Source organism: Zosterops lateralis, assembly GCF_965231275.1.
Source record: "Zosterops lateralis genome assembly, chromosome: 10".
Lineage (NCBI taxonomy): Eukaryota > Metazoa > Chordata > Aves > Passeriformes > Zosteropidae > Zosterops > Zosterops lateralis.
Window position 1 is genome coordinate 3,557,511 of NC_139770.1, and position 26,575 is coordinate 3,584,085.

Below are 26,575 nucleotides of genomic sequence, written 5' to 3' on the forward strand. Positions count from 1 at the left end.
TTGCTCTGTGGCCCCCAGGCAAAGGTCTCATCTGTTAAGTGGCCTTCACTCTGCATTTCAGTACCTCCCAATTTGCATGTTGCTGGTCCATTATTCTTAACAACTGGGTATAATAAATGTTGTGTATAATTTGTAATGATCACACACAGCTTTGAAGAACAACGTTGAATAGTTTATTTCTAAGTTCCTTAAGATGGAAAAAGTTAAAGTATTTTTTTTAAGACTAATTTACCTCTCCTGGAAAAAAAAAAAAAAAAAAAACCAAAAAAAAAAAAACCACAAAACACAAAAAAACAAGTGAGAGGAATGAGATCCATTGCCATGATGTGATCCTGAAAATAATCCAGGTTGGGATGACATCACAGGACATGATGAACACTCAGCCTTGACATAATGAACGTCGATTATTTTACGAAGAAAGATTTTTCTGGGGTTTAAGAAATAAAATGATTAAAAACTGTGTGCACTGTGGGAGGTAATGAGATTAGCTCAACACAAGGTCCTGTGGAGTTAAAACTACTCCAGACACACGAAAGACTCAACCATTCATTGGAAATTTCAGGGTACAATTATCCTGCTCTAAGGCCAGATAAGGGCTGTCTGTGTGTTTTCTTCCCCATGAAAAAAAGAAAATCAGTTGATAAAATCTCAAAGGGAGATTTTGAAGCCTGTCCATGCAGGCTTCAAAGCAACGAACAATATAAACCCAGTTTTCTTGTTATGAATGGTAAATGTTTACCTACTTCAGCAAAAGGCCTTGGAAAAATAAAACCATACAGGAAACCACTTGTAAAGTGTGTGTAAAATGAGAAGTGGGTGTATCATGTTACGGGGCTGGAAGGGAGATGAATTAATGCTCAGTAAAACACGGGCTGACTGCTGAGGATGTGCTGTACCCATCCAGTGGTGTCTGTCCCAAATCTGTGCAGGAGGAGACATGAGAGCACAGAGAGCCCAAGCCCATTCCATGGGAGTGGAAAAAAAATCCCAGTTTTTAGCTCTGTCTGGCTCAGGGCCCATCTGCTGTTCACAGCCCGGTGCCTGGTTAGTCACAGCTCTCTGGAGAGAGGGAGACGGTGCTGTAATGGACCCGGAGACCTGCATGAGCTCATAAAACGCTTAAGGTGTGTGTTCCTCTCGTTTCTTTACTCGCTCCTATGCACAGTTCCCTTTCCAGGTCACTTGGTCTCCCTCCTCTCAGCAGTAGAGTTGTGTTTAGACAGCAGTAAAGGTCTGGACAGATCATAAAGATGAGAGGATGGTCTAGAGGACGGCAGGCAGCTCTGGGATTTAGAAACCACTCCTCAGTTGCCAGCTTTATCTCCTCGCTGTCACTAACTCTCAGCAGCAGCGCTGTTATCCCTCCCTCAAGACGTTAAATGCATTTATTTTCACCGTTACCTCTGGGAAGTGCCCAGATACGATAGCAGCGGGCATCCTGTACAGAACAAAGAGGGAGCAGAGGAAATAAAGAGCGGCCAAGGTCTGTGTGAGCGCAGCAGAGCGCGCTCGGCATCCCGGGGCGGCTGGAGCCTGCACATCCCCGCGGGCGGACACTGAAAACGCCTCTCTGCCTCTCTCCTCCGCTCATCTCCCGCTGCGAGCTGCTCCCAGCGGGGATGAGCTCCCTTTGCGGGCGGGGATGCGGCGATATTCCCAAAGGGAGCCCCCGGAGCCGGCACAGGCGGGCACAGCGAGCGGAGCGCTCCGCGGGCGGGCGGGGCGGGGGTGGGGATGGGGCCGGGCCGGGACCGCCCCGCCCGTGGCGCGGCTCTGCCGCCGCTTTAAATGATTTGGGGGGCTGGTGTTGCTGCTGCTGAGGGTGTCGGTGCTGCTCCAGCCGGCTGTCCGTCCTCCATCCCCCGGCAGAGCCATGGGAGCCGGGCCGGCGCTGCTCTCGGTGCTGCTGGGCTGCGCTCTGGCCGCCGAGCCGCGGCTGCAGCGGGGAATGTGAGTGAATGAGTGACCGTGCGGGGACTGCACGGCCGGGACACGCCGCCCCCGGCGCTGCGGGGATGCTGCTGCTCCTCTCGGCTTCCCCCGTAAAGTTTGGGTGGGGAACTCCGCGGAGTTGTCCTGGGGCTCCCGGGGAGGAGGGAGCGCTGCGCTTGGCTTGGCTTGGCTTGGCTTTGCCGGAGAGATGAAGGCATCCCTGGGGATGCTGCTGCTGCTGCTGCGTTCGCCTTCAATCAGCGGAGCAGCAGGACAAAGATCGGGTACCAGCAGGGAATCCATGCAGGGAAGCAGGCGGGAGCGGAGCATCCTCCCGCGGCCGGGGGCGCACAAAGAGCTCGGGGCCGCACGTGTGAGTGTGTGAGCGGCTGCTGCACCGGGGAACTTTCTACCAGGGCTCCGCACCAGCAACAAATGCCTTTTGTTGTAAATGCGGTGGAATGTTTTAGTCCGGAGGTGGTTTTCTGGTCGGGTTCTATAAGAGAGAGTAGCTGAGCTGGTCGCATGCACAAAATCCGCGGGTAAAGTTTTGTTGTGTATATTGAAATGCAGTGTTGCTGGAAACTGTTCCCTGCCTTGTGTACCTTTCTCGCCTTGTGTTTTAAGGGATGTTGGGCCCCCCATCCCCTCTCTTAAAGCAATCTGACAATAGCCTTTTCAAATATCTGTGCGTGCCCTAATTTCTAAGCTCTCTTATCTTCCCTGGGTTTTATCTTCATCAACTTCATCCCACCCTTTCATAATTAATGTCTTGCGTTTGCTTTCAGTTTAGTTCTGTATTCTGTCTGAAAACTGAGATTTCCAAGCCTATTGCTCCCTGGCTTTCCATGCAATACATATTTACACGGTATTTACCAGAAGTGCTTTCGAGGTGGTTTATATTACTCCATTTTGCTGGAGCACGAAGTATCCATCACAGTGCTTAGAGAAGTTAAGCTCATTCTGTGGTAAAACCTTCTCCTTTGTTAAAAGTGCTCTGTGTTTCTTTCAGGCAGCTTCGTTCTCTCTTTCTGAGCAATTACTCCATCAGGAGGAGGAATAGCGTTGGCCTACATTAATCTGTTTGCATTTGACATCAGTAAAAACTATGATTCTGCACTTTTGAAGCTGGTGGTGCTGTTAACTGTGAATTGCCTCCAAGCAATTTTTGTTTGGTTTTACCTTTTTAAGAGATGGTGTCACTGAAGGAACAGGGGGAACGTTCCCTTCTGGGAGTGATGCTGTGTGAGGATGGTGCTGCTGGGCTGGAGTCACTGGGAGCAGCAGTGCACTGTCAGCCACCCAAAAAACCTCCAGACCTGTGTCAGAGCCTTCAGTGCTTTCCCCAAGAGTCATATTCCTGAAATTGCTGCCATTCTTCCTCCTTTTCCTGAGCTGGGGCAAGTATAAGTGTTACTCCAAACTTCCTTGCTGTTTAGGGATTTAACCTTTGGGGTAAGCAGAAATGCAAGAAGCCACCACGCTTTAGGAGTGAGTCTGCCAGCTTTCACCAAGAAACAGTGAAATATCCAGGAGGATTCTTCTCATGAATCACCTTTTTCTAACAATTCTGGTTTGTTCTTGTGCTGTTGGTCATCTGCAGTCAATGAAACCAGAACAGCAAATGCATCCCTTGGAACAGACCACGCTGAGCGTGTTCTTTGCTGTTGTTTTGATTGAGATCTTATGTGGCTGAGGCTGTACAGGATATTCTTCAGCATTGTTTTTGTTCTGTTGCTAACTTGAGTGTTCGCTCCTAGCTAGAAATGAGAGGGGTCTGTGTGGATGTCGGAGCCCCCTGAGGAGATTTAATGTAGAACAGATTACAGGATGATGAGAGATTCCTATCAACTGCTTTTCCATACAATTAGCCCTTGTTCATCCTCTAATAGAACTTCAGAGAACTCTGGGATGACCAGAGAACAGAGATGCCATTTTCATTGTAAAGCGCATTTGAGCCTTTAAATGAGGAATTAACCACATCTCCTGATAAAAAGCACATTTTTAACACTTTGTAGTGAGCTCTCTAGCCCAAAACTGGGTTGTGAGAGACAATCTAAGTGTGATGTGTGGTTATCTAGCACTGGGCTTCGCAGAGATCAGGGGACACTCATGGGACTGTGCAGAAATGGGAACTGAGAGAAGAGGACTTGATTTGCTGTCAGAAGTGGTAAATCCTCTCCCAGAGAAACGTTCCCCTGGGAGTTTGAGCAGTCCAGATGCCTGCTCCTTGTTAGGGATGTAGGATAGAGCAGAGGCAGGAGTGGTTATGAGCCATGTGCTGGGAACCCCCTTGGTGCAATAAATATCACCTTTCAGGGTTAGGACTGGGACAGGGCTCAAGAATGGATTCTTCTGTTCCCAGGTGAGAGGAGTGAGGACTTCTTTGAACAAGTCAGGAGATAAGTTTTGTTCCTGTCAGTATTAAGCCCCTTGGCTCTCTCTGTGGATTTGCAGGTCCAGGACGACATCTAAAAGGGGCTGCTTTGCTTTTAGAGGGTCCAGTCTTGCAGTAAAACTGTTTTGCTGAGGGTTTTTTCTTTACTGCTCACATGTCGTATCTGCATATTTTCACTTTATCCATGAGCAATCTGGTCGCATTCCAAGGAACACCTGGATGTCGAGCTGGATTCCTGGCTGAGTTTTTCCAGCTTCTTCAATTCTTTGGGGCATTTCTTGTGCTCCTCCTGATAAATCACGTTCCCAAAAGCAAAATCCAGCATCCACATGTAGTCTGCATTTGCAAACCTCGAGTGAACTTGGCCCTTCAGCTGTACCAGCTGTTGGGTGCAGTGACACAGGACTGGTTTTGCACCACTGCAAACAGATGTGGCTGTGGGCGCTATTTTCAAGTGACATAAATAAAAATTCCTTTCAAGGTATAATTAAAAAAGGCAAACTCCAATTTTATTTTTTTTTCTTTTTTCCTGGAATGCATCTCAAGAATTAACTGCTGTTGTGCAAAGCACTTCCATATGAGGAGATGCCTGTGAGTTGTGATTGTTACAGCGGAACAAATTGCATGTCAATTTGAGCATTTGGAATGCAATGCAGAAAACAAAGTGAGAAATGTTTCTACAAAGCATATGGAGGTCCAACTTCAACTTGGAGCCTGGAATTTTGTTATAATACTGTCCAAATTATGTGAAAAGTAAGACTGTGTGATCATTTCTTGGTGAGAAATTATTGTCTCAGTGTATTGGCTGTTTAGCCAATATGCTTTATTTTCACCTCCAGTGATGTCAATTTGCAGGTGTGAGGAAAGCTTGTCTTCCTAGCATTAAATAAGGGCTCAAAAGAACATTTATTTTTTTGAGCTGAGCTGAATAATGTAGTGGAATCTCCTTCCATTTCTTTGGTTGGGTTGTCTTACACTTGGGAGGTTTTATAGTTAAAAAAAATTGCATTTTTTTTTCTGGTGAAAAATAAGGACCTGGTTTGCTAGTGGTGCATTTAAATTTGTACCACAGTTTAATTCTGTATTAATTTTGTACATCAGGTGAGATGAAGTATTTCTCTTTAAACACTGATTGAAGTGATCCTGGCAACTGAGAGAGTAATTGACAAATTCTGATTTAGGCTACTGAATTTTACCTAACTTTTGTTTTCAGCTGAAATCTTAAGCCTTTCTTCCCATTCCTGTCTGCTCAGAATCCACAGAGTTGCAGCAAACCCTCAATGCTCCTGAACAGCAACTACTCCAGCCTTTGAGGCTTGGATAATGTGATTTTAGGAAGCACTGTTTAAATGCTTTGGCATAAAAGTTTATGGTGGTTCCATCCCCTCATTTCCCCATCCCTGTCCCCCCAATCCTTTAATTTACAGTTGAAGACAGCGATTTCTTCATCTTTGTCAATGTGAACATCACACTGAACAGAAAGTGTCTTTTTTAGCCTGTGCACTACAGGATGTTGCCACCAGATAGAGCTCATGCTGGTCAGCATTACAGCACAGAAATCCCATTTCTCAAGACTTTGCACTCAAAGCCTTCTGTTTCACAGTTCCTAGAGGAATATTAATTTTGAATTTAGTCTTTTAGCAGATGGCAAAGTGTTCTTTTCCTCTTTTTCTTCCCCAGTATATTCACTGTCAGGAGACTTAAAGATAATGAATGAGTGTCATGGTCATCATAAATCAGTTTTCCTGATTTATGATGTTTTCCTGCTCTTCAGGATAAAAATGAGATCAGGACTTTCTCCTAAACTCTGAAATAGCTGTAAGACGGGAAAATAAAACCTTACAGCCTGAAGTTGTTATATTTATCAAAGATGGGCTCGAACAGTAAATATTTTCAGGTTTTTGAAATTCCTGGGTTTGTATCAGAGACATCATAAAATGGTTCTGAATCTCACCAGAGGTTTAGAAATTTCCTGCTCACAATCACAGCAGCTTACACATACTGTATGATTCTTAAATCTGCACATTGAAGGAGAGAAAGTGAAGGGAAACACCTCTTCACTTTTAATGGGATTTGATGTCTCACATTTCTCTCCAAAAATACACTTCAAGAGGAACAAAAAACTTGTCAGGTTTCTTTAGGTGTAATTGTTATGGAATGTTGCTGTGGTTTAGTTATTTATGCAATTAGTTTAATGTGCTTGAAGTGTGTTTTTGCAGTTATTTCTTGGGAAAATTGCCTGGTTTTTGCTTCCACTTTGCTTCTGCATTGTTTATATCCAGCATTGCCCCTTTTTCCTGGTTCTAGGTATGATCTAGGTATGACAGGCTGTGGGATATTTTTAATAAATCTGAAGAAAGCCTTTGGTGAGGAGGGATGAGATGATCTCTGGTGGCAGACCTGGTTCTGAGGTGACTTTTTTAGCAGAACTTTGATGAAAGTGACGCTTTGGCTCCCAGAGGGTTAAACAGCCCCTATTGCAGACTCGTGTTATTCACCAATTAAATACCTTCTCTCTTTGAACACAGTTAATAGATTTCCTTCCTCTGAAATTCAAGCCTGTTATTGCTTACGTTCCCTCTCAAATCTATTGCTTTTAATTTATTTCTGAGGGGAAAGAAATTTCCTTTCATTACTGCGAAATCAAAGCATTTGAAAATGATGTACTGAACATGTGTAGTTTGTGCTTTGGATCCCAGGCTTGGTTTAAAGCTAATCATTAGTTCTTCTGGAGGGGAACTTGATATTTCTGCCTTTGGTGTGAGACGATGGGGGCTTTAATGTGCACTCTGAGCTCCCTTCCCGTGCCTTTGACCTGTGGATGAATATTGGTGTGTGGAAAGGGGGATGTTGTTTGACTCAGAGTGCTGACACTTGTTTTTGTGTTCTTGCTGTCTTCCCTTTGTAAATCAGAGCAGAACCTGGCACAGAATCTTGTGTAGAAGAGAATGCCATGCCCAGACCATGGTTTTATGTACACAAACTAATTTAATATGGAAAATTTAGCACAATATCTCAGGATGTGCCTGAGAAGAGGCTTGATAGGCTGCTCTGTACAGTGTTTTAAGGAAATCCCCATAAATTATGAAACAATTGGGTATTTTGGGCCTGGTCTTCTCAGGTTGGAATATTCCTCTATAGGAAATGAGTTTTTATCCATCTCAATCCTCAGGAGACTCTTCAGTGGTTGTCCTTCTGTTTTAATTATGATGCTCTCCCTGCCTGACCAGTGCACCATCAATGGTGAAAAATACACCTGTATAAACTTCCTTCATCATCACATTGCTTATATCTTATAATTTTGACTCAAAGTCTCTCCATCTCTCTCTGTAGAATAACACTAGGAACTGTGGGGTTATTTAGAACCTCAGCATAAGTTTCTAATCCAAAAGATACAAACTGAGATTTATTTTTTTTCCCCCTTCTATTTTGCCACTGCTGAACACTAATCCACTAATGCATGCATGTTAGTTTTTCTGTGGTTAAGATCAATTAAATATTTAGCTTAACCAAGTTTTCTTAGTGTTAAAGCAGACAAACAAAAACCCCGAACCACACAAAAACTGTCATTGGTATCACTGGTCAATCAATCAAGCTAATGATTTATAGGGGTGTAAAAAACTGGGAATATTTGAACACCTAAAATGTTGGCATGGAGGGATTTTTCTTACATATCTTGCATACATCAGATGTAATCACGTTTGTTTCAGTGTGACAGGAAGCTATATATTACATGTTATTTTAAAAGTAAGCTTTAAAAAAGAAGTTTTGCTTCAAAACCGTTAAAATCTGGCAACCACCAAAAAAGCAGTTCACGATTCCTCGATGTGGTTGCCGAAATAGAACTGAGGATTTCAGTGCCTTGTAACTCATTTAATTGTCAAACAGTGTGGCACTTGCTGTAAACCAGAGTGAATGACAAAATGGTGTGACACTTTGACTGATTTTTGTGTTAATATTTTAACATCAGGTCCCTGTGTGCCTTCCTGCCAAAGGAGGCTCAGGTGTGTGCACCTGGCAGATTTACTGGGGGGACCTTGTGTTACATAATGGCAATGGGTGTGATTAATTGAAAATATACCTACAGGTGACTGCTGCTACTCAGGGCTTTCCTCTCTCATTTCACATTTTTACATCCTCAATTTAGTCTGGATTTTGGACCTTTACCTGCTTTATCTTAATGAGTGCATACCAACTATTTCTTAACCTCCTTTATGTGATATCCTATATGGTTTTCTAATTAAGAGAGAGATCCTTGGGACACTGGTCCTTAAGTGTGTAAAGCTGAGTGTTTGTGCTTCTTTACAAGCCTGGCCACTGGCAGTGGTGCTGGTGCTCTCCTGGATGTAGCAGCCAAAACTATAAATCTGGATATTGCTGGGGGTTGAATCTACGTGACACTAAAAAATTAAAAAAATCACTCCATGATTTTAAAATGTGAATAATAATAATAATAATAATAATAATAATAATAATAAAAAGGTGGCTCGGCCAATCATGGTTAAGTGGTCTGGATGTGCATGTTTATCTTCTGCTTTTCTTGCCAACCAAAATAGATTATTCTGTCCTGGGGGAGGGAGGAGGGATGGTTAAGTAGAAGGTAAACGACAGGCGCTGCACTTTGATAGCGGCAAGAACTAAAAATCTTATTGTTGTTATAATAGCTGAGTGTGTAATTAATCATCTCCTATTGATTTGCTCTTCATCTAGATGCAGGGCACAAAGGCTGAAGGAACTCTCATGTTGTTTAGCTGCTCCATCTAATCAGAGAGAGGATGTGAGCAAGACACAGCAGTGCATTAGTAACCTGTGAGATGAGGGGAGCCTTGTGTGGTGGACCTTCATCCACAGAGCCAGGGAGCAGCAGTGATAATGAGACCTAATCTAAATGAGCTTGGTGCTTACAATCCGTGTCCCAGAGGGGCTATAAACATCACAAATATTGATACAGGATCAGGAGAGAGCAGGGATTGATTAGTGGTCAAGAGAGCAGGATGTCCTAATTGTCTCTGGTAGTGCTGATTAATTTTATCAGGGAAATGAGCCTTAAAATAGATTAAGGGTAGAAAGGGGAGCTTGGCAGTTTGAAAAATAAAAGCCTTTTCTGTCATTCTGGCCTTTGTGAATTATTAAGCAATACGTATCTAGAGACAAAATTTATGTGTACAAGCAAATATTTGTAACTTGTTCTTTGGACCTTTTGTTCCTGTGGCCCATTTCCTGATTTGACTTTTCTGAATTCAATTTTTTTTTTCTCCTTTCCAATTGAAGGCAAACAGATTAAAAAACTTTTACTCTACATCTCTTTTGCGTACAACATCATGCTGCTGGCTGTTTCTCCTCTACAGTTCCACATGTTTCTGCAGGGTGCCACCTTGTCTTTCTAGAGATCTTTTTTATAAGACAACGGTGATATTTTTCAGGAATGTTGGAGGTGTGAGGGGATTCAGGCAGTTAACCTGAAAAGTTTCTAACCAAATCCTTTGTAGCAGTCTACAACTATTTTCAGATCAACATCAGTGTACCTCTAGTGCAAAAAACAGTCATCATCACAGCAGTGGAGAATTTAGCCCTGCCTGTAATCTTGGTTCCCTTAAGAAAACTCTTATTTGATCTTTTCAAACTAAAACTGAACAAGCAGGCTGTGGTTTTCTAAACTTTTTTATAACAGCACAAGAGGAAGGAGCAGCAACCAATTAGTGTTTTGAAAATACAGAATTCCAGCAAGTCGCTCCTGATGACAGGTTTCATCTATTGACTGATTTATGGGAAGATCAATAGTGTTCAGGCTGCACATTCGTCAGCTGAGGCAATGCAGGCTGCAACATCTCATTTTTAGGGAGATGTTAACAGCTCTCTGACTTAGTGTAGAAGGTGGTGTCATTCACAGAGTCTCTGTGAAAAGACCTGAAATCAGACAGCCAAATTCGTATTTGTTAATGTTTTGATTTAAAGTTTGTGTGCTTTTGAAAGAAATCTTTAGGGGTGTCTCGGTGTGTGTTTGCTCTCTTGCTGCTGTTAAATCTACCTACCTTTAGCTTCTTGTGTTGAGCTGGGGAAAAGCAGATGGGTAGAATGAGAGATTTACTTTGACATTCCAGCTGTTGGGCAGAAAAAGAAAATATCCCTATCACAGAGATATGATGGACCTTTACAAATGGAAGTGTCCAAGGCCAGGTTGGACAGGGCTTGGAGCAACCTGGGACGGTGGAAGATGTTCCTGCCCATGGCAGGGGGCTGGAACTGAGTGACCTTTAAGGTCCTTTCCAACTCAAACCATTCTGTGACTTTTGTGGTAGATCTATTCCTTTTCTTTTTAAAATTCCAAACACGGGAATGAATTACATCCTGCCTGGAGATGCTTTTAATTTTCTCTGAACTTTTCCCGTTGAGCAGTGGTTCACAGTCACCACAGCCATGTGATTAGCCCAGGCTGCTCCTGCTCCGTGTTGGTCTAATTATCTGTTCATTAGAATCTCAAGTCCTGAGCTGGAAGTGTGTAGGGTGTCTTTGTTTAAAGGGCAGTCTCCTAATGCAAATATTAAGAGAGCTTTCTGCCTCGCCTGAGTCAGACTGACAAGGTAATAATAGCCTTGGTGTTAGCCTTGGCTAGCACAGAGCACCAGTGCAAAGAGGTTTTAAGGGACCTGTGTATCAATCAAATCGTGGCCCGTAATATGCCTTTGAGCCTTTTCCTTGTTTTAACACTTAAACTCCCGTTCAGAGACACCTTCTGAATGCAAAGGGCAGGGCAGTAAAATAGGAGCTGTTCTCTGACACAATTCTACATCCACTTGAGGCTTCAGCTTCATCCTGGATGGCCTCTAATTAGCAGAGTCCCACAGTGCTGAATTAAATTGTACCTTCACTGGCCATAGCCTTGTCCCAGAAGCTGTTTTGGGGTTTAGAGGTAAGGTGTCAAGTGAGTCAGATGGCTCAAAACCTGCCTTGTTGACTCTGTGTGTGTGGGGAGCTGTGAAAGTGCTGAATTGCTGGAGAGGGCATGTTTGGTTCCCAGCTTTGCCAGCACAGGATTACATGTTATGCAATTGCTGCACTTTAATTATAGTGTTTCAGCAGCTTTGATACCTGCCTTTACATTATCCCATGGGCATCAAGGGGGAATGGCTTACTTTGAATAAATCTTCATCAACATATGACTCTGCTGCTGGCTTGTTTTGTTCTGTGAGCGTCATCTGTTCCCATTAACTGTATCCTAGAAGTCAATACTACTATTCCTGGAAACATGGCAATATCACATGAGGAGGAACCTGTGGGATGGGCTCAGTGTGTCATTACAACAATTGTCAGCTCCTCTCTTTTTATTTATGGAAGAGCGATGCATATGAATGTACCTTTATCTGGAAAGTTTTAGGCAATTCTAATAAAAGGAGATGTGCATGAATTATCAGAACACGATGTTCTATTCACTGGAGGGAGAGTCATTTTTAAAAAGCCTGCTAAGTGAGGCATGGTTGCTAAGTAAGGCAAGGGTTTTATTAGACCAACTGACGTAATGGAAAGGAAAAAAAAAAATCCCAGACAAGATTTTGGGCACACAAAGATCTTCTTTGGATGGGAAACAAATGGCAGACTTTGTGCTAAGAATGGCTTGGGAACAATGGCTCTGAACTTCAGCTAAATATGTTGAATGGGGAGGTAGTTCTGGAGGGAAGAGGTAGCTGGGACACATGGGAAGGATTGCGAAGTGATGGAGGTGGCATTGGGAATGTGGGGGAAGGCTGCTTTCTTGAGGAATTTAAGGTGATCTGAAACTGGGCTGTCACCATCTCCTGATCTGCTTTGAGGTGTTGGAACCAAGGGCAGACCTGGGGAATGGGAAATATGGAGCAATACTGAGCATGGACTGTGTGTTAGAGGAGGAAGAGCATGGAGGGATATCCACTGGCAGTGTGGTTTAGGAAGATGGAAATGATTGCTCTAAAGCCTGGGAGAAAGAGATATTCTAGTTCAGGAAAGTAACTTCTGTCAGGGTCAGGTGTTCCAGTACAAAAGGATTCTTTACCTTTTTTTTCCATGGTGATACAGGGCAACTGAGCTTACAGTTGTGGGCTTTTTCTCCCAACTTCCTTTTTACATGGGCTACCTGAATTCCTGAGGGTTGTTTGACAGACTGTGTTTAAATCTGCTCTGTTCCTCCTCCTGAAGTGTCCTTGTTGGGCAAAGGTCCTCTTTACCCTGAGATCATGTCCCAGGTGTCCCCTTGGGAGCCCTGGCTGGATGTCCCATTGTCCATGGGGTAATGACATTGTTCTGCACAGCACTGGGACTATTGTGGGTTTGATCCAGGCAGGGCTTCTTCCAAGTGCTCGGCTCAGCAGCAAAATTGATCATGATTATGGTATTTTCTTGTTCTGCACAGGCTTAATTTAATGATATTTGTAAACTACTTGAAGACCTGTGGATGAAAGATGTTCTCTCGTTAGCAGGGCTGCCTTCTGTGGTGTTCAGGCTTAATAGGGAGGCTCAGAGGTGAAAAGCACCATAAATCCTGAATGAGATATTAACAATACCCAGTGTAAAGTGATGATGACCAACTGCCAGGCAGCTCTTGGGTTACAACTGCTCTTTTATTAGTGCCACCCCCAGGTTTTCTAGCACAGGGTCATATTCCTACTACCTGTGACGAGTGACAGAGGAAACAAATGTGACATCACTGGGATGTCTTGGGGAATTGGTGATTAAATTATTGAACTAACTATCTATAAACTAATGGATTTAATTTTTAAAAAAATCAGTGTAATAATTTCATTCGTGTCACAACAGGTTCCTGCCTTCAAGGATGCCAAAACCCCTCATGCATTGTGGTTTTAGTCAGACCCTGAATGTTTGATGCTGTTGTTTTCTGTCACACGGAATTTCCTGATTTATGCCAGGGCGAAGAAATCGAGATAAGGCAGACAAAATCTCTGCAAAACCATCAGACTGTCACTTTTTTTTGACCCTCCATGCCGCCTGCAATCCTGCTATTTTTGTCACTCTGGCTAGGTAGCAGGATGAAGATTACATATCATCCTCCAAAGCAGCGCTTTTATTTTGGTCCTGTTATTTTAGGAATAATCAGCAGAGAACAAGGATAACTTCCTCTTACGAATTTTGTGTTTCCCTGAGGGGACTGATAGCGAGGGGGGCTCTTACAGAATATACAATTTCCCTTGCAATAGTTTAGATAAATCTTATCTGCCCTTGAATCTGTGGTAAATCTTGTGTGGAGCCTGGATTTCAGTACATTGTTCACACGCTGCCTTCCAAGGCTTGGAGCTGCAGTGTGTTCAAACACCAGTTAAAATTCTGTTTCAAACTGTTACACCCAGCATAGCTTTATGTGTATTTCTCTGGATGTCTATACCTGGTGTTAGAAATAAAAAAAATTATGTTTTTCTTTTCCCCCCAGGCCAAATGTGTGCCCAGTGTTGGAGCTGGCCCTGGTGGGACACCAGGAGCCCTGTATTCAGTCCTTCAGTCGGATGGTGAGGATGTGGAAACAAGGCTGCACAAAGAGGAGGTGGTGTGTGAGCTATGAGAGAAGGTAAGACTATCTCTCATTATAAATGGGTTTTGTTGCTGATCTTTGTGCAAGTTCTTTAACTTTTTTTTTTTTTTTTTTTTTTTTTTTTTTTTTTTTTTTTTTTTTTTTGTGAGAGAAGTTGTGAACTGTTTCATTTGAAATGTGTGGTCATGGGCACAGTGTCCTCCTGAGATTTGACTTGAAATCTGTTATTACTGAGTAGGAAATGTGATTTTTTAAAATGTGTTTTGGGTTGCTCATGAGTTTCATGGCCGGCTTTAGATTCAGAATTTTACACTATAAGAAAATGCTCCTGTCTTGTCCTTGTTCAGGTGAAGCCCAGCTGTCAAGTCATTGACTTTGAAAAATTGAACTTCTTTCTATTTCTGTCACATGCTTAGAACTGATGGGAGATCTGACTCCCCCAACAGCTAAACCCAAAATTGATTGCAAAAAAAAAAAAAAAATTAAAAAGAAAATCACTCACCTTTGACTAGCCTGAGTACAAATTCTCCAGAATAATATGTAGCCATAGCATATCAGAGCTATTGGATGTTATCAGGATGCAGTTTGCTGTATTTGCTTCACTTTTAATGAGAATTTCTTATGGAGGCTGAAAAAAAAGTCTCGTAAATATGAGATATGAGTGCAGTGTGCTGCTGGTGAGGTGGCAGTGAGTGGAACAGGAGTTGTGGCTGCTCTTTTAACCTTCCTTTCCCCACAGGTCTGGCTACTACACAGTTTACAAGCAGGTGTACAGGATGGAGCAGCAGACTGTCTACAAGTGCTGCCCTGGCTGGGCACAGAGGGACAATGAACCTGGCTGCCTGCACTGTGAGTTGGGACAAAACTGGGACAAAACAAGGGGTGACACCCTCAGGCTTTGCCTTCCTGCTGCATCCCCACTTCAAATTTACAAGGGTTTTGTGTCTTGTGATTTTATCACTGGGATTTCCCCAGTGATGGAGGAATAAAAGTCCTTTAGAAACACAAAAGTACTCATGTAAAAGTAGCAAATAGCTCTAATTTTAATCCATGCAGTGAAACAGTTGAGATTAACAGTCTCTAATTGGAGTTGTTGCAGCATTTTTTGTGCCAGACTGGCTTTGACAGGCCAACCAAATTTATTGCTGTTACCCAAATTATGTGGAGAAGTCTGCTGTGAGACACTTGTTTCTTGGGTGCAGCACTCGCTGTGGAGCCTGACTGGTTTTGGCATTTTCACTTCTGCTGTTGCCACTGAAGCAGTTTTATTTCTACCCTGTGGTTCTCCATCTGATGAGAGCCCGTTTCTATCACTAACTTCTAATCATGATTGGATGTTTTCCTGAAAGATGGAATTTAATTGAAATGATAAGGCAGCACTTCAGCCACTGTTAACAAGACATGAGTAGGGGATGGCAACCTACTCAGTGTTTGGTTTTGTTACTGTTTAGCCAGTAATTGTGTTTTCTGTATGAAAGTTAGCATCTGTTCTTAGACATTTTTTAATCTTCATACCAACTTCGGGGCTGCATTCAGAGAGCTTGCTTTTATGGTTGTCTCTTTGTAGTTAAAAAGCTAAAACAAGCCTGAGAGGTATTCCTGTTAGTTTCAGCCTGAATCTACATGTTTAGTGTGCACCTGTTTAGTTGTAAGAAGTCAAAAAAATATGTTTACAATCTGTGTTTTAATCTCTGGTGTAAAGGAGTTTAAGGAATGTGAGCACCAGTGGCAAAATGAAATTTTCTTCCTGAAAGAGCAGTGAAGAACTTGCTTTGAATTCTTTAAGGCACCAAAGTGGTTGAATTACTCTTTTATACTTGATACTCTTTGCAAGTTTGGCTCAAGTATGTGGGATTTAAATTATTGTGAATAAAACTGTTCTGTGTTAGAGGAAGGGAAGAATTGTAATTCCCCTCCATATATATAATATCTCCCAGTGCATCAGTAGTTTTCAACCATTCCTGCATTATTGTTTGGCATTTTTTCTTATTTTATTTTGGATTCAGGCAATGCTTTGAGTCCTGCCTTTTGCCTCTGAAGCACCTTCAATTTAAACTGCAATATCTAACTCTTATTTTTATTAAATCTCTTCATATCAACAAGGTAGTTACACTTATGACACCAAGTCCTGCTGCAGTCCAACCTTTGCACTTAAATAAAAATCTGGGTTTCTTCTTATTTGGAAGGTCCTGTTGCAACAGGACTTTGTCAGAAAGTGAATTGTGGTACAAAATCAGCTAAAATACCTTGTCCCATTCTGTTTGTGTGCTCTAGTGCTCTGCACTGCTGGCACTTGCTTCAATGGAGGGAAATGCTCTGAGGAAGGATCCCAGGTGTGCCAGTGCCCTGCAGGATTCCAGGGGCCTCGCTGCCAGTATGGTGAGTCCAGTGGGAATTGTCTCAAGTGCATCTGGTGTTTGGATAAAATGCATCTTCAACAGTTAATTGTTAAAGCAAGAATATTTTATTAGTGTTGACTTAAAATTAAAGATGCCTTGGCTGTGCTTTTAAGTGGTTTTTGATCATTCTTTGTTTTTCTTTTATCCTTTCTTTTCTCTTTTTTTTTTTTTTTTTTTTTTTTTTTTTTTTTTTTTTTTTTTTAATTGAATTTTAACAAAGCAAGATGGAAAGCTAATTTGATTGATATCAGATGAGTGAGTGTCTGTGGTGGACAATATCATTGAATATCAGCAGTGGTGTCCAGTGGAATATCTGTCTATTGCTTCTCAAATTCAGTGTTCCTGTGGTGCCCTTAAATTTCTCAGCCTTGCTTTTACCTTTTTACCTTTGTGAGAGGAAATTCTGAGTCAAAGCAGGTGGGCAGTAGGTGAAGAATTCAGCAAGTGAACCACTGTATTTGTTCATGGGATTTTTTTTTTAGTGCATCTCAAAGTAGGAAGGTTTTATAGCTCACTACCAAATATTTCATAGTGTTCCTGGAATAATATATGCACCAATCTTCCATTTTCACTGTGTTCTAGCATACTATAGACTGAATTTTGTGTGGCTTAGACTCTATCACCCACTCTCAATGAGAATCTTTTTTGTCTCACACACTGGCTCACAATTTGATAAACCCACAATGGGTTGTCTTGTAATTTAACACACTGTGTAAAGCTCTCCAAAATTACAGAACTGCATCCATTTGGCTTCTTAAGGGAGGGAAAAAAGTCATTCCTTCAGAGTAGGCTGTGATTGGGACAAAGGATTTCTTTTGTATTAGGCAAATGATAATTTCCTTTTCAACTGAAGCATATTGTGCTTTGTTCAAAGGAAGGCAGATTTTTTAAGTGTTTAGTTTTTTTTTTTTCCCTTTTAAATTCTAATATGTTCGTGTCCTCACCTGGCTCGTCAGTCAGGCAGAATGAGTCAGGACTTCTAACAATAAATAAAAATGCAGAGCTGTTTACAATGGAACTGGTGCTGCCTGCAGACAACATTAGTTCAGTTGAGCTGTGATTGGGTATTTCTTTGCTGCCCACAGAAACAAGTTTATGTGGGTGAGTTGAGATGAACCAGAGTGACACCAAGGCAGGCTGGTTGTGATTAACTTACAGAGGAGCTGCTGCTCCAAGTTAAGGAGGATCACAATCTCCAAGAAGGCCTTATAATAAGCTTTTACCAAATGGAATGCATCCCAGCAAATTATAAATTGTCCTTGCCACGATAAATTGTCTTTTGAGGCTCCTTTTGGCTTGGAAATACCTGTGGGACTGAGGCATTCCCAACAGGCAGATTGTGTGGGTGCAGCGTGTGGACAGCACAGGTCAGATTTTCAAGCTGAAATGAGATTGTGCAGTCTCTATTTCACAGCTTGGTGACTGCAGCCCCTGCAAAAACAATGAGAGGTATCCTGCAGTCCTTGCTCTCTGCACTTGGGTGGAACTTTTATCTTTGGTCGTTTGTCTGCTTTCTATTGATTGCTGAGGTTTGAATGGAATTCCAGTAGTCATCATTTTCAGGTTTATACAGCAGCTGCTATCGCAGCCTGGCAGGAGGAAGTTTATAAATTGAATTCTGAAGGGAAAAACCTTCTTTCAGGAGGAATGTTATGGACCATTCACCTGCCTAACAAAAGCAAGGTAATTTAGAGTGTAAGGCCTCTTAGCTGTTGTGGGTGCCTCCAGTCAGATTCTTCTGAGGTTTGTAGCATAGTTGTGCAAGCAAAAGGAAGAAATGTACTGTGGAACTAACAGCCTCTAGTTTTCCTGGCTGATGTTGGAATATTGCTCTCTTAAAGTATCTTGGATTTAATGTGGCTGCATTAATCAATACATTCTGGGTTGAAATGATCATTAAGCTTAGTCTGTCCCCTCCTCCCTACTTGTCTGTGCAACCTTGCTGTAAATTTGACTGTTTTCCTCCCAACACTTAACCCCAAAGAAAAAGAGGATCTCTTCTATACCAGCATCTTTTCCTTTAAGTATTCAGTGGAAGGGATGGATGCCAGGGAAACCAGTTTGGTTTTGGAGCATCTGCTATAAAATATCAGTGTCTAAGCTGGTGCTGAGGCTTGAGGCTGTCTGAGGGTGCAGGGGCCGTGTCCTTGTGCCTGGGGACTCTGTCCCTCAGCTCCCAGGAGTGCCCAGGTATAGCAATTTGTGATTTAGATGGTGGTTGCTGCTACTGTTCCCAATGAGCATCTCTTTTGGAAAGGCTGCTTGGGGAGGCACTCAGGCAAAGCAGCCAAGTCCACACACCACAGGTGGCTCAGCAAAGAGAGGCAAGAAGGGCCTTTTGTATGATAAATTCAGCAAAGGTTTATTTCAGCACTCTGAAGGGAATCAGGGACAAAAAAACAGAATCAAGGGTGTGCGCAGGGTTTGAGTATGAGTACTGGTTTAAGTATGTGTAGTGGTTTCACGTTCGCTGAATTTCTGTTTTGCCAAATTTAGTGTAATGGTTTGAGTGTCTCCTCTCTTTTCCTTCTGGGGGATAGGATTTGGGAGAAAAAGGCAGAACAGGCCCAACTTAAGGTAGTCAGATTTATTAACACACACTATCAAGAAGAAAATAAGAAAAAAACCAAATGAAATTTCTGAACCAATCTCTTCTCATACCAAAACCGGTTTGCTTTTTCACACAACATTGTGTCACTTTGGGAGAGGAGTCTCTCTAGAATCCCATGGAGACACTTGCTAAACTGCCATGGTATGGGGTGGTATGAGGGCACAGGGATGGTACAAGGGCAGGACAAAGGGCAGTGCCCTACAGGGGACACAGGGCCACTGGGGAAACAGGGACAGGAGAAACCACGAGAATTAGGGACATACAGGGAAAGAAAACCGAGGTAGATCACACAGTGCTGCCAGGGCACCACGGGGGGAGTCTTTTCTTTCAGCCTGTGTGGGGTTTCTCTATGGTGCATCCTTCCAGGGCAAAGCTCTGGGGATTCCTCTGAGGGGTTCTAAGGTTCTCACACCCAGGTGCCCCTCTCGGGGGCTCTCAGGGGAAGAGAGGCTCTGACTGGGTGTGAGACCACGAGCTGCTGGCAGAAATGGGTGCTCCTCCTTGTAATCTTGGCTTCTGTCACTTCTGGTATCGTGGCCTCCTGTCAGTCTCCACAGGCATTTCACAGCTGCACTCGAGCTCATTTGAGCAAAATTGCTTCATGTGTCCCATTTTATATCTGCCCCCTCCAACCTTTTTGCTTTTCTTCTCTGTTTCTGTCATCAGTGTTGGCAGCTGATTCTAAAGTTTCACAGCTCTCAGGATCTCCTTGCTGGGTGCTGTGAACTACAGACAATAGACAAGAAATTAGTGTAAAAATATTACTAAATTCAATTACTCTAAGAAGTAAATGGGAACATATATCTCAAGAGTCTTCTAATTGCTCTTCTTTTTGTGGAGTTTATATTTGCCATTGGGTCAGGGAGTAGGTCAGTGTCCTGGAAATGAAGTTTTGTCCTGAAGAAAGTTTGTGGTGGATCCTCCAGGATGACTGATGGCAGCCCAGTGCCTCACAGGGATCTCAGCAGAGATGATTATTCACAATTGGCATGAAAGCAGCTAATGACTTTTTAAAGCAATCATGGGGTGTTCTTGCAGCCTGGGGACACGACACATTCCTGATTAGATGCTGAAAGGGTCAGGGCTCCTGTAACAAACTTAACGTGTAATTGTGTTTAGAAATGTGTTACTGCATCCCTTGTACACGTCACTCCATAGTTTTATTATTTTACCCACACAAGCAGCAATGAAAACTTAGGAGAAAGATTTATGAGTGAAATGGTCGAGTTCTTCATACAGCCATTGCAGGGACTGGGTAACAGATTGAGCTGTCTCTTGCATTGTCTGCTGCAATTTGTCTTGTAATAATAGACTTATATCAATTACCATGTAAACTTGCAAGCTGGATTTCTTACCTTTTTTTTTTTTTTTTTTTTTTTTTTTTTAACTTGTTTGGAAGTTGTGACCCCATTTGTCCCATCGAAAGGGAGGGAAAACCTGTAACAAAAAAAGACAGAAGGCAAAACCCAGCGCCAAGAATAAATTCTGCTGCAATGCTGGTGTCATTGGTATTCACTAGTTGTCCTGGTAATCTTGTTCAAGGCCTGGTAGCCACCTGAGCTGGACATGGAAGTAAATTAATTTCATTTAGCTTGTTTAATTCAGCCCTGGGACTTTTACTTGGACATGCAGCCAGTGAAAACATTCCAAATTCTACAAACAAGGGTGTATTTATTTACTCCTCGTGTACATAGAATTGCTCAATGGAAAATGAGGGGTAAGTTTTGACTCTTAAGTGTTTTGTCATTGAATTTCAAGTTGCTTCTGGTTTTACCAAATGCCTCTTGATGGGTTTTAAAACATAAAGTAAGAAACCAGAGTGAGACCTGAACAAGCTTTATAATTTCTTGACTGATACAAAATCCAAGCATTGTTAATGTTTTGCAAGAGGCTCCCATAATTAAGAAAGAAGAAATACAGTTGAGTCTATCTGAGACAATGGGTGTAACTAGGAGATGTTTAAAAACAGGTGAGGAATGACTAGGGAAGACTTATCAGGAAAGTCATCTCATGCTGTTTGTCCTCTTTAGAAGATGCTTGTCCTCTTTAAAGAAGACTAAATACAATATTCCAGTGTTTAATGGATAAAGTGTCAATAGATTGAAATTTTACACGACCGTTTGCTCTTACACAAGTGGAATTTTAAGTTCTTTTGCAGTGGCTGATGCAGATTATTAAAGCCTGCAGTAGGTCTAGAGGGGCAGTGTGCTCTGCTGAGTGCAGTGCTCACCTGGCCAGAGCTTTCCTTCCCACCTGCCGCTGACCTTGGATATTTAGTGCAGTAACTTCGAGCAGATCACCCCACTCTGCCTGGGCTTTGTTGTACATGAAATGTTGATAATGGTGGCTCGTTCCTCCATCAGGCAGGCGCTTTGAGACTCAAGTAATTAAGTGTAAGATAATAGCATTGGAACGTGTATGTAAAGGCAAGATGCACAGTGCATGGGTAGCTAAATGAAATGCTTATGAGGGAGATATTCATCAGTTCATTGACTTGCTGTCAATCTCTGCCTTCACTCTGGTCACACACTATTAAGATATTGAACTATATAAAGATTCTGGTAAACAAAAATGTCAGCACCTCCTAGACCAGGTAGATCAGAGTTTACTCTATAAAACTGTTTAAAACAAATAAAACAAAGGTGTTCTGGTTTGTTTTGGTTTTTTTTTAACCATTGATTAAAATGGCAAGAATTCTGATGCGTCTTGCAAATAAAAATACTCTTTTCTTTCACCGTGAAAAAGAATTTTCTTCCATTTTCCTCTAGGAAATGTTTCTTCCTGCAAGGAGTTGTTTGATACAACTTCTGATTAATGTCCTGTCTGCCATCCTGGTCTCTTGTAGGGATGAAGTTTTTTCTTCTCTGAAACTGAAGACCTACACAAGCCTTACAGGGCAGTGTAAATCCATGAGCCAGTACTGCAGATTTTCCTTCTTTAAAATAGCAGATGGCAAGATGAAAGCTCCCATGGATCTGCTGCCCATAGGGATGTTTTCAGTTTTCATGGATCTTTGTTTCCCACTAAAACTATAAAATGTTTAAATATTTGTGGGGGTAAATTAGTTCTGATAGCTGGGCCCTCATTGTACCAGGGATTTTGGCATTTTGTTTTTTTGGCTATAAGTCCTCTGAAGTTTGACCCATGACAACCTTTTTAACTTGAAAATTTGCCATTAGCCCATAAGGAGAGTGGAAGGGGATGGCACAAAAGATAATTTATGCTCAGATTGCTGTAGTTTAATACATATAATATCTTAAAGATACCAGGTTTGGGGTTTTTTCTGTTTTAGCACAGTCATTCTCCTGCTCCAGATGACTCAGACTCATTAGTAAAATGCCAGCCTGTCATGGCAAGGGAAGCAGAGATGACTGATGAGGCTGCTCAGGGTAGGAAAGCACCTGTCCTCTGGCAGAAAGAAACCTTGTGATCACTCTCTGTCCTAGTGGGACCCTCAGTTCTGCTCCTCCTCTGCTCCTTTTTGCCTCCCAGCAGCAATGACCCATCAATCCTGTGCCTGGTTTTTTTGGCTACCGCGCTCTTCCTGTGATGGAGAAGCTCTGGCAGGCAGCACACAGGAAGGTGGAGATGCTCCTGGGCCTTCCTGCAGCACTGAGGGAGCCCCAGTGAGCTCTTTTGACAGCTTGAGAGCATCCTGTGGGCTGGCAATGTGCTGCAATCACTTGTTCCTGCATTAGGGACCGTGGTAATGAGCCCTTTCTTAGCACTTGTCAAGCTAATAACAGTGCTGTGTGTACTTAGAGGCTCCAAAAACCCTTCCAAGGAGTAAAAATTTGAAAACATGAGCGTGTTTTGAATAGCAAGCAGAGCTAACAAGGTGTGTTGACGTGTTTTCATCTCATCAGAAGTTGAGTGGCACTTCCCTTTCTGTCTGTCCTGTGTGGAGCACACAGGAAACACCAGCAGTTGGGAGGCAACTTAAGAGATGATGCTGCTTTAAATGTCTTCACTCTGTGCCTGGCAGGTTGGTTGTGGCCAGAAAGCAATGCTTGATCTTTGTTAAAGATGTGGCCACTGCTCTGAATTCAGCCAGTTCTAAAGCAGTTTGGCTTAATTCAGTGAAAGAAGAGGCAGTGTAGGTTTTAAACCTTAATATTAATTGGTCATTTTGCCAATGCAGAACCCCTTGATTTTGATGAAGTGATCTGAGGGCCGAGTAAATATTTTTCTCTTTGCTATAATTCTTCCCTACACTGAAGATTTCAGATATTTAAACCTGGTTCAGGTGTTTTTTATTCAGTGTTAACAGTGTTCCACTGCCCAGCATCCATCTGAAAAATACCCCTTATGTAACTTTTCAGGTGGTTTTGGATTTTAAGCCCGACTTCAGTTGTCTAGACAACTCTTGCTAAAACCAGTCTAAAATAAGGATGACCTTTTCAAATTTCCCCTCTCAGTAGCTCATTTCCCATGGAAACATTTGCTGTTTTCACTGTATTAGTCCCTTTAGTCTGCCTCTCCTGGCGTTCCCTGTGCTGTGCGGAGCTCGCTGCCATCAGGTGAGTTCAGAGCAAATGCAGCTTTGTGTCCCTGTGTAATCCTCAGGGTGTCATCAGCCTCTGTCAGCTCAGGGCTGGGCTGGTGTCCTGCTGTCACTGCTGCTTTCACTTGGCTGCTCCTGCTGCACTTCTCCTCCTGCTGACCTTGGAGCTGCTGCCAGGGACTCTTTGTGCCTCAGGTGGGGCAGCAAAGCCTCACCACCTCTACAAAGCCAGTTTGGGCCCTTGAAGAAGCACAGGGAGAAGGGGAAAAGCCTGATGTCTTTCAGGTTATAAATAGTTTATCAAATTTAGTGGAAATTTAGATGGAGTAAAGTCTTCAATTGCAGCCTTTTAGCTGATTCTGGCCCTGCTGGAGAGTTACTCCTCCAGCACTCCAGTGACCTAATTGCCTTGAAAATCTGAGAAACAAAAAGCCACTGCTTGGTTTTTTTTTCTTGTTTTTTTTTTTTTTTTTTTTTTTTTTTTAACCTCTAAACCTTAATGAAACCTATAAGTTACACATTAGATTTTAAAATCATTTAAAGAGGGAAAAAAAAAGATTTTGAGTATTAAGGAAAAAAATCTGTTTCTAATCTACAGTGTCATCCCCATTGTGTAGGTCTATGAAAACAGGGTTTTGCCTTGTGGTGACACAAGTTTCTGTAATGTTTCCTGTACTCTGGTGACAAATGACAGAGATCCTGACACTTAAAACATAATGGGATTTGTGTATTTAAATTATAGATGTATATAGCTACAAATTAATAATAGAAAGGTAACACTGGGCCTCAATATAAAGTGTCACAAGTCTGGAGCTGATTAGGAACCCACGAGAAAGATGAGTTGGATGTTCTTTTGGGCAGAGATTTGCAGAAGATTTGTGGTGCACAGATCACTGCAGGAGGCCCAAGCTGTCTGTAATCTCTCAAGGAAAAAAGTTATGGTTGAGATAAAAATGACGTTATCTGCTCTGGTGATAGATCACAGTTGATTCAGAGATTAATTCCAGTTGTGAGCAAGGCCCTGGGCAGGATTCACAAAACCTGAAAGCAGCATGGCTTCCTCCAAACTTTCCATCCTTTCTTCTTTGCTTCCCTCCTCACACCCACCTGCTCTTTGCCAGTGTTGTCCACAGAAACACCTTTCATCCCCAGCGAGACACGAACCTCTCCAGATGAAAAGCCCTTTAAAGCAGCCACTAAAAAGCCGTGAGGAATAAAAGCTTTTTTTGCCATCCTGAAACGGGAACGGTGGAAACGCTGATTGAAAAATCATGACTGGCTCTCTCCCAGGTATGACAGGATATAATCACCAGCCCATCTTGCTGAAAGGCTCTGCACTGCCTGGGCTCCACAGCCATCAGGAGGGGAGAGACAGGTAGACAGACAACAGAGCTGGAGCTGCAAACAAATATGTCAGAAGTAAATGAACCTCAGAATAAGCACTCGAGAGAGAATTCACCCCTGTTGTCTCTGCCACAAAAGGCTGTTTACTCTGTGCTTGCTGCAAAAGGTAAAAAAATCATGGGGGAAGAGCTGCTGACTGGGTGCTGGCATTTGTTTGCTGTTGGGTGAAGGAAATGTGGCTGCAAAGTCACAGCAAAGCTGAGTGTTGTGTGGAGGTGCTGGGCAGGTACATCCTTCCCTGCACACACATTAACAAAAGGTGAATGAGCAGACTTGGAGTCTCTAGAAATGTCTGGAGTCTGTTTCATGACACCTGCATGGCCTCTGTGTGGCTGTGGGCAGGTTTATTTGGGTTTCCAGCTTGCTGCATGGATTTGAGCTGGGTCACAATGGATTTGATCAGGTAATGCTGATGAATTTAATTATCCCAAGGTACCCATGGCTCAGCTCTGCCAACACCCAGATCATGCAGTGCTCTGGATGCATGTCCTGTGCTGAAGCATCAGACAGCATGAAATTTTAACTGATCTGGCAGAATATCCAGCAGATTATTATGTCTTCAAGAATATTTTTTGTTGTATTTTGATAGCTTTTCAAAGTGAGGTTGGAGATGGTCACTGTGCATTTCATTGTCCTGTCTGCAGAGAGCTCTCCCCTTTTCCAGCCTTCCTGTGCACTGAGCCAGAGGTCAGACACTTCTGCTGCACTTTCCTCAAAAATCTTAGTGCTGATGTGTGTATCCAAAGAGGCACAAATAGCAGGAGAACCCTTCACAAACAAAGCTTGGCTGGCTGTTGTTTTCTACTTCAGTGGCACTGGTGCAGCGTGTCACTGCTGATTGCTGCTCCTGCCATGAGATGTTCTCGAGGCATTGTCACTGCAATGTGTCTTGTGGAAGGGAGGGAGTGGAGCTGCCTTGAGCAGCACTGCCAGAACTGGGACTGACAAAGCCAAATTTGGGCAGCTGATTCTTTTTGCTGACCTAAACACTTTGACACATGGATATGAACAGATTTGCACAGTGGAAGGAAAAAAGGGGATACTTCTAGAAATGTTTAGTCAGGACTGTATCACAGGTTTGGAAGGGACCTTAGAGAATTTCTTTTTTCACCCCCCTGCCATGGGCAGGGACACTTTCCACTGGACCAGGTTGCTCCAAGCCCTGTCCTTGAACACTCCCAGGAAGGGGGATCTACAACTCCTCTGGTCTGCTCCCTCTAAATCTATTTTAAGCCAGGAACAATGGCCTTTAAAAATTATTTTAGCATCAAAGGAAAGCCTGTGGTGCCTGTCCTGGTTCCTTTCCAGCTCTTGTCTGCAGTTCTCTCAAGCTGGGTCTGGCTATGTGCTTTATGCCAGAGGCTGTGTTTTAAGGCTTAAGAGTAGATGTGTTAATGTGTGTCCTGTCACTTTTTCTCCAGCAAACTCCTTCCATCCTGTGCCTTGTGTCTCCTTGGGTGTCCTCTCAGTGCTTTTAAGGGAACAGCTATTTATTGTCAGCCGTCATCCACCTAGAAATTTGTTTTCTCAGGTGTAATGACTGCAGCAGAATTCTTCAGCATAAATACTCTTTTACAGTCATTTAACAGCATTTTCAGTGCCGATGTTTATTTCATCTAAAAGGGGCAGAAGAGTTAATTACATTGTCTAGAAAGGGAAGGCAGAATCTTGCCAGCAACCACGAGGCAACTGCTGCTCACTTCGATAGAACCGAGCTCACAGTAGTGGCAGCTGGATTTAATTATAAGTTTGCAACCCTGTGGTTTCAGCAGCAGCTGCTGAAGAATGGATAATGCAAGTAGCCTTCGAAGCC

At 42.8% G+C, this 26,575-nt stretch overlaps 1 protein-coding gene across 1 annotated transcript in view; it reads left to right on the forward strand.

Annotated features, from left to right (window-relative positions):
* Positions 1-1,873: 1,873 nt before the first annotated feature.
* The window catches only part of LOC310913488 (uncharacterized protein), a gene marked incomplete at both ends in the record, with an annotated part of 197,255 nt that continues 172,553 nt past the window's right edge, over positions 1,874-26,575 (forward strand). Inside the window, 4 exons of the mRNA XM_083868944.1 lie at positions 1,874-1,950; positions 13,746-13,880; positions 14,584-14,693; positions 16,119-16,223. Coding sequence (XP_083725070.1) covers positions 1,874-1,950; positions 13,746-13,880; positions 14,584-14,693; positions 16,119-16,223 — 427 coding nt within the window. The remainder of the gene's footprint in view (positions 1,951-13,745; positions 13,881-14,583; positions 14,694-16,118; positions 16,224-26,575) is intronic.